We start from the raw sequence: 15,979 nt of genomic DNA, 5'->3' as shown, positions 1-15,979 counted from the left end.
GCAGCCTGGAAATCGGTATAAGCTCCTCCCACACAGTGCAGAGCGATCTGTGTCTACAGGGGAGAGAGAACTGAGCTTCAGGAAGAGGGCAAGGTGAGTAGGTACTGTGTTTTTTTTTTGTTTTCTTTTTTTTTTTAACACATAGGGGGCACAATGGGCATTTGTACTCTGGAGGGGGCACAATGAGCATTGCTAATGTGAAGGCAACACAATGGGCATTTCTACTCTGGAGGGGCACAATGGGCATTTCTACTCTGGAGGGGGCACAATGGGCATTACTACTCTGGAGGGGGCACAATGGGCATTTCTGCTCTGGAGGGGCACAATGGAAATTTCTACTCTGTAAGGAGGCACAATGGGCATTGCTAATGTGAAGGGGCACAATGAGCATTGCTAATGTGAAGGGGGCACAATGGGCATTTCTACTCTGGAGGGGGCACAATGGGCATTTCTACTGTGAAGGGGGCACAATGGGCATTTCTACTCTGGAGGGGGCACAATGGGCATTTCTACTCTGGAGGGGGCACAATGGGCATTTCTACTCTGGAGGGGGCACAGTGCACAGAAGGTATTACTACTCAGAAGGGGGCACAGTGCACAGAGCGCATTACTACTATGAAGGGGGCACAATTGGCAATACTAACACAGAGGGCATTATTACTATTAAGGGGGCACAATGGGGATCTCTACTATAGAGGGGCCACAGAGGGCATTATTACTGTGAAGGGGGCACAATGGGCATTATTACTGTGAAGGGGGTACAATGGGAATTATTGCTTTGAAGGGGGTACAATGGGCATTACTACTATTAAGGGGCATTATTACCGGGTATTATTACTATGAAGGGGGAACAATGGGGATTATTACTGTGAATGGGCCACAATGGGGATTATTACTGTAAAGGGAACACAAAGAGGGCATTACAACTGTGAAGGGGCACAGATAGGGTATTACTACCGTGAAAGGGGCACAGATAGGGAATTACTACTGTGAAGGGGCACAGATAGGGCATTACTTCTGTGAAAGGGGCGCAGGTAGGGCATTACTACTGTGAAAGGGGCACAGAGACGGCATTACTACTGTGGGGGGCATTTTGGGTATTCATACTCTGTGGGGAGGAACTAAGGAGGCATTGCAATGTGTCAGGGGCACTAAGGAGCATCATAATGTGTGGGGGCACCAAGGGATCACCCTGCTGTGAGAGTGCACTTAGGGGTATCATACTCTGTGGTGCACTAAAGGGATATCATACTGTCGGAGGGGCATTATTAATGTTCGGGGGCACTGAAAGGACATTCTTACTGTTTGGTCAGCAGATAAGAGATTATGTGGGCTTGGAGGTGTGAATTATTGTAAAAAATATATAATAATAATAAGGTAGCGCTACACGTCAATGGTGTTGTCTCTCCTTATATATTTTTTTGTTTTGCAGCTCGGACCTTCATCCTACAGCAGACTGTAAAGGTATGAGGACCTTTACAAAAAGTACTTGAGTACCCCTGCTGTAGAGCAATGTTGAGTCGACAGCAACACATTATTTGCTGTGTTTTGTTTGTTTGGGGTTGCTGGCCCCTTTTTGATCTTTCCATCATATGGAAACAGTTCAGTCATGCAGTTTTGTCTTAAAGGACATCTGTCAGCAGATTTGTACCTATGAAACTGGCTGACCTGTTAAGCTACTTTCACACTGGGGTTTTGGCTTTCCATCTGTGAGATCCGTTCAGGGCTCTCACAAGCGGTCCAAAACGGATCAGTTTTGCCCTAATGCATTCTGAATGGATAAGGATCCGCTCAGAATGCATCAGTTTGACTCCGTTCCATCTCCATTCCGCTTTGGAGGCGGACACCAAAACGCTGCTTGCAGCGTTTTGTTGTCCGTCTGACAAAACTGAGCCAAACGGATCCGTCCTGGCACACAGTGTAAGTCAGTGGGGACGGATCCGTTTTCTATGACACAATCTTGCACAATAGAAAACGGATACGTCCTCCATTGACTTTCAATGATCTTCAAGATGGATCCGTCTTGGCTATGTTGAAGATAATACAAACGGATCCGTTATGAACAGATGCAGACGGTTGTATTATCTGAAGGGTTCCGCCTGTGCTGATCCATGACGGATCCGCACCAAACGCGAGTGTGAAAGTAGCCTTAGCGCATAGCCTCTGAAGGCATCTGTGTTGGTCCCATATTTATATGTGCCCGCTTTGTTTATAAAAATGATGTTTTAATATATGCAAAGTAACCTGTAGCTCAGTGGTGGCGAATCTATGGCACGGGTGCCAGAGGCGGCACTCAGAGCCCTCTCTGTGGGCACCCTCACCCTGGAAAAAGTCTATGGTGTACCAATATGCCTTTTCCTGCCATTCATCAGCGCAGGGTCAGGTCAGCCAGTTTCATAGGAATAATTCTGCTGACAGATGCCCTTTAAGACATGAACATTCTGCGATTTTTTTACGCAACGCACAAGTGATGCGTGAAAACCAATGCACGTGGAAACAGCCCCACTGAAATGAATGAATCCGGATTCCGTGCGGGCGCAATGCGTTTGCATCACACATTGCACCCGCGCGCAATACTTGCCTAAGGGTGAATGGTGCACTGCAGTTTTTCTTCTCATATTTTGAAAGTCAGAAATGGTTTAAGAAGGATTTCACTATCTCTTTTATCTTAGAGGCTCCTAAGGGGTTAATGAATGGAAAGACAATTCTCTGGTCCAAAACAGCTGCAAATTAGTATATGAAACGAAGGATCCAGGAAGCACTGTCTACATTAGATGGTAGTATGGGGCCCTGTTTCCCGCACCCATCTCCGCTTATCATTTTTGCCTTAATTAATTCTTGATTCAGAATCCCATCTGCTTGCTGGGATATTTGGGCCTCCAGTTTGCATGCAATGCCTATTTACAGACTTTCAGCGAAATAATGTTAGCTGTCACTTATGTAAGACTGTCCAGGACATTAGCAAACGACATAGGCGGATATCTGCATCCTTACACATGGCCATGTATCTGTAAATGGAGCTGCATGCGTGTATGTGTGCACATATTAAATGACTAGCAGATCTTACATATCCACTCGATATAATACCGCAGACAATAACAACAACGAATCTACTGCCCATTGCGCTTAGAAAATCCTAAGCCAAGGAAATGATCGGAGTCTAATAAAATACCTCCTTCACACACACTGTTTTCTGGATTTTTTTTCTGCCATATTTAAGACCTATAGAGGGAACTATGGGGAAAAAGGCAGAAAAAATTGCCATGCCCAGAGCATGCTGCATAAAAAAATCCACAAACCCCAAAAACAACAAAAATGTACTTACTGAATGTGTAGACCTTTCAATAATTTTCTAAAGATGTTTAAAGTAATATCTGGCTGTGATGATTTTGACAAAAAAAAGCCATTAAAATTGCCACAAAAAGTTTACAAATTTCTGTGTGTGACTCCAAGTTGTTCAAAAGAAACGCAATTAATATACTGTATCTAAAAACAAATGTGTACAGATGTAGCAGGGTTAACACTCAAACTCTTAACTCAAATTTCTTAACTCATCGTGTTATTTTAAAACAAAAGCCATTGAAAAGCAATTGAAGGTGTTTGCTTAACGCATTTAGTTTAGATAACACATCTCATAAAGCATGAGTGTTAACTCTACTACATCTGTATATCACATAATAAAAGGGTAGGATAAGAATGCCAAACCTAGATAGCTACAATTAGGGTACAGCCACAAAGGTTCCTGATGCAGTTTTGGAAGCCTAAACCACGGATGAATTCAAAAAAGGAGAAAAGTGATGTCTGTTCTTTATACTTTTATGGTCCACGCCTGATTTTGGCTTCCAAAACCGTGTGCAGAATCCTGAATGTGTGGCCGAACCATTAAATAGACACCATCATCTGCCCTTAGGCTAATTTCCCATGCTCTGTGTGATGGCTAAATTTCCCGGACTGAATACTGCTCCTCTGACATGACTTGGATGCTGTGAGGTCTTACCTGAGTGCAGGTCTATTGTACTGTACTCACAACAGCCATCACAGCGGGTTACCTGGATTAGACAAGCTCCTGTGAAATTATCCTTAGGGCTCATGCACACGAACGTAAGGGCTCCGTGCCCATATATGGGCACTGGCCATGTGCGCTCTGTGCTGCGGGTGCGGACCTATTGACTGCAAGATACGGCAAAAGATAAGACATGTCTTATCTTTTGCAGTACGGCGGCACAGACCAGAAAGCCCACAGAAGTGCTTCACAGTGTTCCCGTGGGTTTCCGATCCATGCCTCTGCTCTGCAAAAGATAGCATCCACATATTCTCCACAATACAGACACAGAGCCCTTACATTCATGTACATGAGACCCTGTAATTGCAGCGTCCCACTACGTGTGTGTGGGCACTGCTTAAAAGCACTTTTTACCTTGTCAACAGTATTAGGTTGTAATGTGTGATTTTGTATTTATGTATCTGCAAAATCCCTGTTAACAGGCAGATTAGGTGTAATTTATACATCCCACCACTAGATGGGGATAAAACTTAGGTCTTATACACTGCTCAAAAAAATAAAGGGAACACAAAAATAACACATCCTAGATCTGAATTAATTAAATATTCTGAAATACTTTGTTCTTTACATAGTTGAATGTGCTGACAACAAAATCACAAAAAAAAAAAATGGAAATCAAATTTTTCAACCCATGGAGGTCTGGATTTGGAGTCACCCTCAAAATTAAAGTGGAAAAACACACTACAGGCTGATCCAACTTTGATGTAATGTCCTTAAAACAAGTCAAAAGGAGGCTCAGTAGTGTGTGTGGCCTCCACGTGCCTGTATGACCTCCCTACAACGCCTGTGCATGCTCCTGATGAGGTGGCGGACGGTCTCCTGAGGGATCTCCTCCCAGACCTGGACTAAAGCATCTGCCAACTCCTGGACAGTCTGTAGTGCAAGGTGACGTTGGTGGATAGAGCGAGACGTGATGTCCCAGATGTGCTCAATTGGATTCAGGTCTGGGGAACGGGCGGGCCAGTCCATAGCATCAATGCCTTCGTCTTGCAGGAACTGCTGACACACTCCAGCCACATGAGGTCTAGCATTGTCTTGCATTAGGAGGAACCCAGGGCCAACCGCACCAGCATATGGTCTCACAAGGGGTCTGAGGATCTCATCTCGGTACCTAATAGCAGTCAGGCTACCTCTGGCGAGCACATGAAGGGTTGTGCGGCCCTCCAAAGAAATGCCACCCCACACCATTACTGACCTAATGCCAAACCGGTCATGCTAGAGGATGTTGCAGGCAGCAGAACGTTCTCCACGGCGTCTCCAGACTCTGTCACGTCTGTCACATGTGCTCAGTGTGAACCCGCTTTCATCTGTGAAGAGCACAGGGCGCCAGTGGCGAATTTGCCAATCTTGGTGTTTTCTGGCAAATGCCAAACGTCCTGCACGGTGTTGGGCTGTAAGCACAACCCCCACCTGTGGACGTCGGGCCCTCATATCACCCTCATGGAGTCTGTTTCTGACCGTTTGAGCAGACACATGCACATTTGTGGCCTGCTGGAGGTCATTTTGCAGGGCTCTGGCAGTGCTCCTCCTGTTCCTCCTTGAACAAAGGCGGAGGTAGCGGTCCTGCTGCTGGGTTGTTGCCCTCCTACGGCCTCCTCCACGTCTCCTGATGTACTGGCCTGTCTCCTGGTAGCGCCTCCATGCTCTGGACACTACGCTGACAGACACAGCAAACCTTCTTGCCACAGCTCGCATTGATGTGCCATCCTGGATAAGCTGCACTACCTGAGCCACTTGTGTGGGTTGTAGACTCCGTCTCATGCTACCACTAGAGTGAAAGCACCGGCAGCATTCAAAAGTGACCAAAACATCAGCCAGGAAGCATAGGAACTGAGAAGTGGTCAGGTCACCACCTGCAGAACCACTCCTTTATTGGGGGTGTCTTGCTAATTGCCTATAATTTCCACCTGTTGTCTATCCCATTTGCACAACAGCATGTGAAATTGATTGTCACTCAGTGTTGCTTCCTAAGTGGACAGTTTGATTTCACAGAAGTGTGATTGACTTGGAGTTACATTGTGTTGTTTAAGTGTTCCCTTTATTTTTTTTGAGCAGTGTATATACCTAGGTCAGGCCTAGTTAGACAGTGGGGACAGAGACAGATTAGTGGAGTGGAGATCAGTACTTAATAGACTGATGCTGAGAGAGTGAAAAGGTGCAGATCCAGCACTTCAGCTCTGAGGAAAAGTTTTAGTCCAGCAAGGGACAAAAGAACAGACTTATATACATCCAAAGGATAAAAGCCGCAAACCAGGCATAAAGGACCTTTGGGATATTCAGGTGAACTCCGGCAAACCTCACCCAAAATTGCACTGATATTGAAAATAACCCACTGCTCCAAACTAAAAACCTAAAAAGCCTAGAAACAGTGGATTTGCAGAATCAACTCTGTATCATCAAGAAACTGCATTTTTGTACTGCTGCAACCAAAGACATCAAAAGTAAAAGTTGTGAGTTGCATCTTACCACTGTCTACCTCCTTATTACCATTATTGGTTGTACCACCATTAACGGTACTGGCGTCACAACAAAAAACATCAAGGGACTCAGCTGCAACAAGCACCCTAAGCACCCCTAACATCAAGGGCACCTCAACCACCATCTTGGCTGATGCTTCCCTACCACAGAGCGTGCCTCGGAGGATTTTGTGCTGTCCACCTCAACACTGTGCTGCCAGCCCAGGGAGGCTTTCTGCTAACCGTGAGTAAACTGATGAACTGTGTGTTAATATTTGGCCCCTCATCGGTCCACCGTGCACCTCACGTGTTGCCCCTGCGCTACTGGCTGGCTGCATATTGAGTAAAGAAAGTAAAAAAAGAAGTCACAAAAAGAGGATCAGGTGATGGTCCTCCAAGGCAGCGGTCACCAACTTGTGGTTTATCATCTGTTGCGAAACTACAACTACCAGTAATTCACCAGAGTATGCTGAAAGTTCTGCAACAGCTGGAGTTAGAAACAACTGCTATAAAAGTAAAAGTAAAAAAATAAATTGTATATTTGAAAACAGAAAATGCTTGAAAATACGAAACTGTGAAAATGTACATCAAAAATAATTTTTTCAATTGGTCTTTACTAAAAAATTCAACAGATCTAACACTAGACACCTAAGCCATTGAAAAACCACTTTAGATAGAGTTGTAAAAAATCAGCAAGTTCAGTATTTGTGGTTAAACAGCATCATAAAAAATACATATTTCATGTGAACCTAATCTCTGTGAGTTTCTTTCCACTTATCCTGAAGTACACGCCAAGAAAGAATCTTGATAAAATGCTGTACACATTGCTGTTATTTCTCTTCTCAAGCCCTGAGGAGCAGTTATGGCTATTTTATGAGATCGTATTTAACGTCCTTAGAGTATAATAAAATGTAAAAATTTCAATTCTGGAAAGTCATGACAGGAAAAAAATGTGTCCTAAAAATGTTTAAAAAAAAATCCTACAAATTTACAGTCTAAATATGCTAACATACTGAGCTGGCACTGTAATTATGTAATGCAACGGGTATTGACCCACTGTGCCGCTGAATGGATTTGACTTGGGGCTACTCCTAAGGGCAGTTTTTACCCCCATGTGGGGATCTAGAATTTGCTGCAGGGGTCACCAGGCAACTACGTCTAGGAGTACTCTCTGTTTAGTGACTGCCGACCCAGGCAGATAAAAAAAATACTGGTGCATAGCACCAGAGACACAGGCAGGAGCACGGTCAGAGGGAAGCCAAGGTCAGGACTGGCAGAATTCATGCAAAACAGTAAGCAGGCAACAGGGCAGGGGAGGTGGCACAGGGTCAATATGGTGATAAGATGTGATAAGGCACAAGCCAGGGTTAATATGGTAATCAGGCAGAAGTCAGGACAAGTGGCATAATCATTAAAATAAACATAACAGGTATCGCCATGTCTCAAAATGGCCAAACTATTAAGTGAACTCTGTGATGGAAAAATTATTTAACCATTTTTGGTCACCCTATCCCCCGAAAAAATTGAATAGAAAGTGATCAAAAAGTTGTACCTACCTCAAAAAGGTACCAATACTACAGTTTGCCCTGCAAAATCCAAGCTGTTGTGGTAAATCATCCCCTGTCCACAGGATATGAGATAACTATCAGATCGGTGGGAACCCTGTACCCAGTAGGGCCCCCAAAATGAACGGAGAGGCAGGTTGAACATGCACACTGCCACTCCATTCATCTCTATAAGAGTTCCAGAAATAGCCATGCGCTGTACTCAGCTATCTCCAGCTGTTCCATAGAGATAAATGGAGTGGCTCTGTGCATGCTTGACTTGCCACTTCATTCATTTGGGGAGGTGGGTAGCGGAGTACAGAGTCTCCATTCTTGTGACTAGTGAGGGGTTCCAGCCACTGGTTATCCCCTATCCTGTGGCTAAAGAATAACTTGTACAAACAGAATACCCCTTTAAAACTTCTCAAAGCCAAAGGTTTGCAAAAACAACAGTACGTGCTACATGTAAAGCCATCTCCTGTCTGGGAGATGGCTGTGATGTTTCCTTGTAGGTAAAGGTGATTGTGATATCTTCTTCAAATGATTGGCTAAACCCACAGATTGCAGTGAGACCTGCTGACCATCCAATGTGAATGGAATGGAGACCCAACTGTCCCCAATGGCAGATGGTGGGGTACAGAAAGGTCAAGCGTGTTGAATTTCAACATGTCTGTTCCTTTTGTTCTCAAGAGTGATAAGCTACTATTAGAGGTGTCTCTCAATAATCGGAACACATGCACACTTGGCAGTCAGAAGAATTGTCCGTCAGTCACACAAGCATTCACCCAACAGCTATTTGGTTTGGCACCAGCAATCCAGTACATAGGTAATGGCTAAAATATTGATTCACTGTGTGTTGAATCTGGTTACCGTGAAAAACAAATGCGTGCACAAAACTATACTATATAAGTACTATAAAGCAAGAGATCTATCCTTTCAGTTCAATGTATATTACTGAATGGACACAGTCGGATTTCTACATATGTACTTACTTTGGTGTGTGAGACTCGTCCACACGGTGTCCAACTTGGAACTCATGAGACTTGCTGCGATGCAGGGAGGTGAATCCAGGTAAAAGGTGGATGAGCTTCCGTGAAGAAGGAGGTGGGGTACCAGGTGGCTTCAGCTTATTCCTCCTTCTAACAGGAGGGGTGCCAGGAGGGGTCATAGTGGTGACTATATTAGGTGTCCTTGGTGTATTATTGTGAGCTGTATGCCGCTGACGAGGGGATGGTGGTAATGAGCGGTGTCCAGTCTCTGAAGGTTGGCATGAACCTGGATATGATTCAACAGTCAACCTGTCTACATTAGTGTACAAGAATCCATGAGCTACAGGCAAATGGCAGTAGTGCTGGGTACACTTAGACTGTAGTTTTGGACTCTGTGAAAGATGTGTTCGGATCCACTGAGCCGTCTCTTGCTGGGTGAGAGGATTGTTTTCTTTCCCTGTCTCCGTAGCAGGCCATGGAATGGCCCAGTCTTCCTTAGACAAACTGCTTCCTATAAATGAAGCAAGAAAAGGTAAGCAAGACAATCACTGTTTTTGTGTCACAAAATAGTCAAATATTGCAAATAACACATGACGTACAGACATAAAAAAAGTCACACTCATATTGACATACAGATTTCTGGTCTACATAGAGATTTCTACATAATGTTTGTACTCATGATACAGATGATAGGGCCTAATTTCTGTGGTAGAAGATGGCATGAATCATGACCCAAACTGGAACCTTAAAGGGGTTGTCCAGGATTTTGATATTAATGGTCTATCCGTAGGATAGGCCATCAGTATCAGAAAGGTGGAATTCTGAAACGTCTGTCTCCCACTGATCAACTTTTTCATTGTACTGTAGCTCTGGTGCCGGAGGCAGGTGCTAAACCTACATATCCCCGACCATTGTGCAGTGGACAAAGCTGCTAATTGCAGTGCTGCTCCAATTCATTTCAGTGGAAGAAGTGCTGCCCATCTCCATTCACCACACAATGGACAGAGCTGTGTAGTTCCAGCACCAGAACTACACAAAACAGCTGATCGAGGGGGAGCATGGTGTCAGACCTGTCAGATCTGATATTGATGGCCTACCCTAAAGTATTACTAGAAATACTTACCAGTATTGATGTGTACTTAAGGTGAGCTATGACACATTACTATTGGCTGCTGAAGCCTCCCTGTCTGTGCTTCTCTGCTTTTCTATTGCTGCAGCTTACTCCTTCCCCTCCCATCTCCATAGACTTCTACTGGATGATGTAATCTAATAGTGACCTGGCAGTCCAAGCTGGTCTCTCAAGATGGGTTTATGATAGAATTCAGAGAGAATGTTAGTTTAGGAAGCAAGGGATGGGGGAAAGGAAAGGACTGAGAGATACATTTTTTCTATATTACAAAGTGTCTTATATTCATCTGTAAAAACAGTAGATGTGGCGCACAGGAGTAACTAATGACCCAAGAGGTGCACTCAGTCAAGTGGACTCAGCCAGTCCACTCCAAAATGAAAATGATAAAACAGAAGTAACTGGGCACTCTCAGGATATCTGAACCATTTGAAATTTATTTGCATATATTAGATATTGTAGGTGGCAATAATATAGACGGCGGTAATTAATATCACAAAATATCTGATAAAACGAAACAAATTAAAACATACCCAAAGTCCTCACATGCAATACTAAAATATCATATAACAAATGGAATGCAATATTCTAAAATAGGCTAAAAATCGAGGAATAAAATTGAATAATCGATTCACACTTCTATCATGAATCGATTGTGGCTTCCCACTGGGATATTAACAACGAAAGTTTTTTATCCATTATAGCATTACCCCTTCCTCAGTAGCTTACCCTGAGGAAGGGGTAATGCTATACCCCGAAACGCGTCTAGCCTAGACAGGACCCCAAACTTTGGCCCACTTGGGAAGCTGGAGGATTATACCGGATTGTCGCAAAGACTGAGCGTCCGCCACACGAATGGTATATTCGATGAGCAACCTGTAAGACCTGATTCCATGGTGAAGGTCTGACTACATGTGCCAAACAGTTGCCAGTGTGCGAATTTAGGACGAACTACTGGTCTACATATCTAGAGGACCACAGTACTTTGTCGACCCTTCAAGTGAAACAGTAAGACCGTTCGATTTTATCCAGCGATTTTACCCAGCAATTTAAAAAACTTTCGTTGTTAATATCCCAGTAGGACGCCGCTGGTGTTTGCAATTAGTGGGACGCCGCTTTATTCTGTTCACTGCTTGCGCATTGGGACATTAGAAACTTTTGGATACCTCTGTTCAAATATCGAATTGGACGCTGCTATAGGACATTGTTTTATCGCTACCAATTCATTTGAGACTTTTCCCATACGAATATTTATACGATTTACTGCTATTCATGATAGAAGTGTGAATCAATTATTCCATTTTATTCCTAGATTTTTAGCCTATTTTAGATTATTGCATTCCATTTGTTATATGATATTTTAGTATTGCATGTGAGGACTTTGGGTATGTTTTAGTTTGTCTAGTTTTATCAGATATTTTGTGATATTAATTACCGCCGTCTATATTATTGCCACCTACTATATCTAATATATGCAAATAAATTTCAAATGGTTCAGATATCCTGAGAGTGCCTAGTTACTTCTGTTTTATATTCATCTGTACTATTTATTTATGCAAAGTTGTGTGAAATTTTAGTGGTCATTTAACCATTGGAAAGACAGTATTTGGCAGAAATTGTCTGGTGATTATTATTATAATTTTCACCCAAGTTTGGCCTTTTTTAAAGTAGAGAGAAAAGGCAGAATATAAAAGTAAACCTGTTTGTTTTATAACTTTGTAGTTTCTTTGCTTTTTTGCTATAGCTGGTTTGCAGTATAGAGTAACCCTAGCCACGGCAACCTCTGACTAGTCAAGGACTAAACTTTATTATAGCCTTGTGGTGTGTCTATCATTCTACCCAAAAGCCTTCGCTCAGCAAATATAAATTGTCAATTACAGCGACAGCAACAGAGACACCTGGAAGGCATAATAATAAAGCAGCATGTTCCTAAGCATTCAATATCACTCCAACACCTTGAAACATCTAACAGGAGATGAACTTCAACCATACTGCAGGTGGGTACTGCTCCATAATACAAAAAGATGTCTAAATCACAAAAAGGACTTAAACATAACATTAACGCATAAATCACAAAAAACATAGATACTAAATAAACTGACATTGTACTTCCAACGGACTACTAGAGTACCCCATTTTCCCATATATAGCGCCTTAATTAATTATAAAAAGGGTTCTGAACCTTTAATAAATAGCTTTAAATGGAATACAGCAAAAATATTTTCAAGATAAAATTTTGTAATGTAACAACCTGTTAAAATTGTGCTTCAGAGTACAGGTCTGTGAAACACATTAGCTGGTCTATGCTCACAGGTCTAATGATAGAGTTACTTAAAAGGGTTGCCCCATGAATAATATTCTACATTTTTCAAACCAGCACCTACATCTGAACACTTTTATAAGTATAGCCACAGTGTTATCCAATAAAATGTATCTGAATAGCACCACCTGCTGTTTGCTTTTTTCCTTCTTTCTCTGTCCACCTCGCTGAGGTGGTCACACAAGCTCAGCTGCCAGCTTTAAATTCATCTAACAGAGCAAATGGAGCAATGAATGGTGGGATCTCTGGATCCATGTGAGGTACAGGGCTGGTTCTAACTGTGTTAGAAAGAGATTGTCATGTACTATATGATGTCTTTAATCACGGGATAACCCTTTTAATGTCAGCCATGGTTCCCATGGTCTTGCAGTCCAGAAATGTACTTGAAAGGACTCCAGCTGTAGCTAACACTATGGGGGTCCGAAATGGGGTACCACCTATATCAGCTTAGCATACTGTATATAAAGAGGGCATGTCTTAAACATATAATCTCTTTAAAGTGTTTTCCAAGACTGTTATACTGATGTCCTATCATATGGATAGGCCATCAGTAGCTGATTGGTGGAGGTCCAACACCCGGGACCCCCGTTGATCAGCTGTTTGCAGTAGCAGCATGGCCTTATTGCAGCTTAGCCTAGGCCATGTGGCATCATGTTCATCAGTCACAGGGCCTAGGCACAGCTCAGCCCCATTAAAGTGAACGCGGCTGTGCTGCAATACCAAGCACAGCCGGTGTGCAATGTAGGGCATTGTGCTTGGTGAGCTCAGAGAAGGCTGCGGCGCTACTGCGAACGCTGGTGCCTTCTCAGATGATCAGCAGGTGTCCTGTGTGTCGGACCCCCACAGATCAGACACTAAAACCACAATAAACAAACGCTTGGAAAACCCTTTTGAATTTATTATTCAGCAATTTGAAATAACCATATTTCACATTCCTAACCGCCAATGTGCCTCTGTCTATAGATAGAGGAAACCTTTTAGCTGCTGTTTCTGTCTGATTATGATTTATTTTGCTACTCTTATCTAACCCATGAAAACCGTTTATCCAGATATGGAGGCAGAATTCTATAGTTTTCTTTGTTGTTAGGCACTTATAAAACTTCATATAGTCCTCAAAGTATCGTGAAATGTTCCACCAGGACAAATACAGTCTCGTCACAACACAACTTACCTGCACCTCTTAAAGGGTACTTATAAAAGGTATTACCTGCAAAGTTTCACTTTAATGATGTCATAGTGAGGCCATTAAGATTTTATGCCTACAAACTCATCAAGTGTTACTTATTGCATTATACCTTATGGATATTTAGGTTTGGCAGAGTCCTTGCCAAAGGGATTTTTATTGCCACTCAGGAAGCGCCGAGCATTTTGCCTGCAATTAGATCTACATCAGTGCAGAGATAACGATGAAACGCATCTGTCTCTCGGCTATAAAAGTTATTTTAAAGTGTGCCAATTTTTTTATATATGGAAACACAGTAAAGAGTGATTTTATTCTGTGTACTTATGTAAATGAAGTGCTAACAATACACTGTATACCATTGTATTACAGTATTGTGTACAATAGCGACTGCGATATTCTATTACCATGTGCTACACATATCATGGAGTTTATTTTAGTATCCACTCTGCTTGGCTGTATATCATTAGACATAGATCACTAGTTTAACCCTGTGTACTATGATCGACAAACTAAAATGTTTTGTTTATGAACTGCCTAGCCATATACCTCTGTGCAGGTATTTCAGAGCACGAAAAAAGTTTTCTTCAAGTCACTACCGGTATATAAAGTTGGGGCTACACAGCGACCTTGGCCAAAACCTAAGATCATTGTGTAGTCCTTGTTGGAACGTAACTGAATAGTTACGACCCTCAATTAGGGCTGAAACGATTCCTTGATTGAATCGAATAATTCTACACAAAAAAATCCTCGATGCAAGTTTTTTGCATCGAGGATTCATTTGTGTCATGTGACCATGGAGCAGGAGTGAAGCGCTTGCTATTACTTACTGCTCCGTGGTCACCCGATGGCCCGCACCGCGCTGCACATTCTCCCGGCTCCTCTGTAGATGAAAGATCTGTTTGTTGGCCGGGCCCTGGGGAGGAATGCCACGCGCTCATCACCATTTCCTCTCCCCGCCATTCAATCGCTGAAGTTCTTGTCAGGGCCCCAGATGGGGCATTGGGGTCTTTGCTTCACGGTTGTGACACGCTCATAGGAATTGGTCATAAATGTGAATCTGCTAGAAACCCGCAGTACCACCCGGCCGCACGTTCCGGTGCCGCTGTGTGCACCGTGTGAATCAAGATGCTGTGCTGATTTTTAAAGTGTAGCCATAAAGCTAAATGTACAAGACTGCTCATCCAGCACTGCCTGCTTTGTGAATAGAATTCCAGAGCTACAGACTGACACAAGGGCTTGGCAGAAGGGCTAGGGGAATGTCACTGTATATAAATGTATGTTACTTAGGCTGTGATCACCATCCCCCCTCCCTGGGGCCTATAGGTGTTGTCTCCCAGACTCAGATAACCTATATGAAAGTTCTGCAACTTTTTAATCTACGTAGCATTAATTCCTCACCGGCTTTAATATCTCTGCTTGCTGTCAGTGAACGTAAGCATTCTTTTTCACATTCAGGGGATGACAACTTGTAGGCACCTAATGCTTCTCACTGGGAGGGGGCAGCTGGTGGCATTGGGGGAGTGGAGCTGAAGGCACTGGGGGAACAGAGCTGATGGCACGGGGGGAGCTGATGGCACTGGGGGGAACTGGTGCACTTGGGCTAATCGCACAGGGGGGAACGAAGGGTGTTGGGGACTGATGGCAGGGGGTCTGATGAGGTTTTATAAAGGAAAACAGTCTATTAATTCATTTTTTCTTATTAGAATACTCGAATAATCGTAAAAATAATCAATAGAATACTCGATTTCTAAAATAATCGTTTACTGTAGCCCTACACCCAATAGTTGCAAAATATCCAGCAACGTTGATACAACGTTGATGCAACTTTCGGGTCATGATCACAACAACTTGTGGTTTTTAATATGACACTATTGACTTACATTACTTGCAAAGGCCAGCAGTATAGCTTCAGTTTTAAAGGGGTTATTCTACGATTAAAGTAAAAACTGAAAATCAGACATCAGGTAGTATTTGACTATCTCTTTTTAACAAAAAATAGAACCAGCCCTGTACCTCACATGGATCCCCCATTTATTGGTCCAATTGTTCTGCTAGATTTATTTCAGGCTGGTAGCGAAGGGGGCGTGTCCTTTCTCAGAAGGAGTGTTCTTTCTGCTGCCGTCTCTTCCTGAAACTGCCACTGCTTCTTACATGGTAGTTTAAGTATGGAACTAAACATTTTTCACTGCATTTTTCTATTTCAAAAAATTTATTTAAAAAAAAACTACATTGATAGGAATTCTGAAGCCACTGCTTAAAAAGTACACGTATTAGGCTCCATTCACACGTCCGTGGTGT

At 43.0% G+C, this 15,979-nt stretch overlaps 1 protein-coding gene across 1 annotated transcript in view; it reads right to left on the bottom strand.

Annotated features, from left to right (window-relative positions):
- The window catches only part of KSR2 (kinase suppressor of ras 2), a 564,921-nt gene that overhangs the window by 376,815 nt on the left and 172,127 nt on the right, over window positions 1-15,979 (bottom strand). The window contains exon 4 of the mRNA XM_040416034.1: window positions 9,056-9,563. Within this exon, the coding sequence (XP_040271968.1) occupies window positions 9,056-9,563 (508 nt within the window). The remainder of the gene's footprint in view (window positions 1-9,055; window positions 9,564-15,979) is intronic.

This window comes from Bufo bufo, chromosome 2 (genome assembly GCF_905171765.1).
Source record: "Bufo bufo chromosome 2, aBufBuf1.1, whole genome shotgun sequence".
Taxonomy (NCBI): Eukaryota; Metazoa; Chordata; class Amphibia; order Anura; family Bufonidae; genus Bufo; species Bufo bufo.
This window is presented reverse-complemented; position numbering and strand designations above follow the sequence as displayed.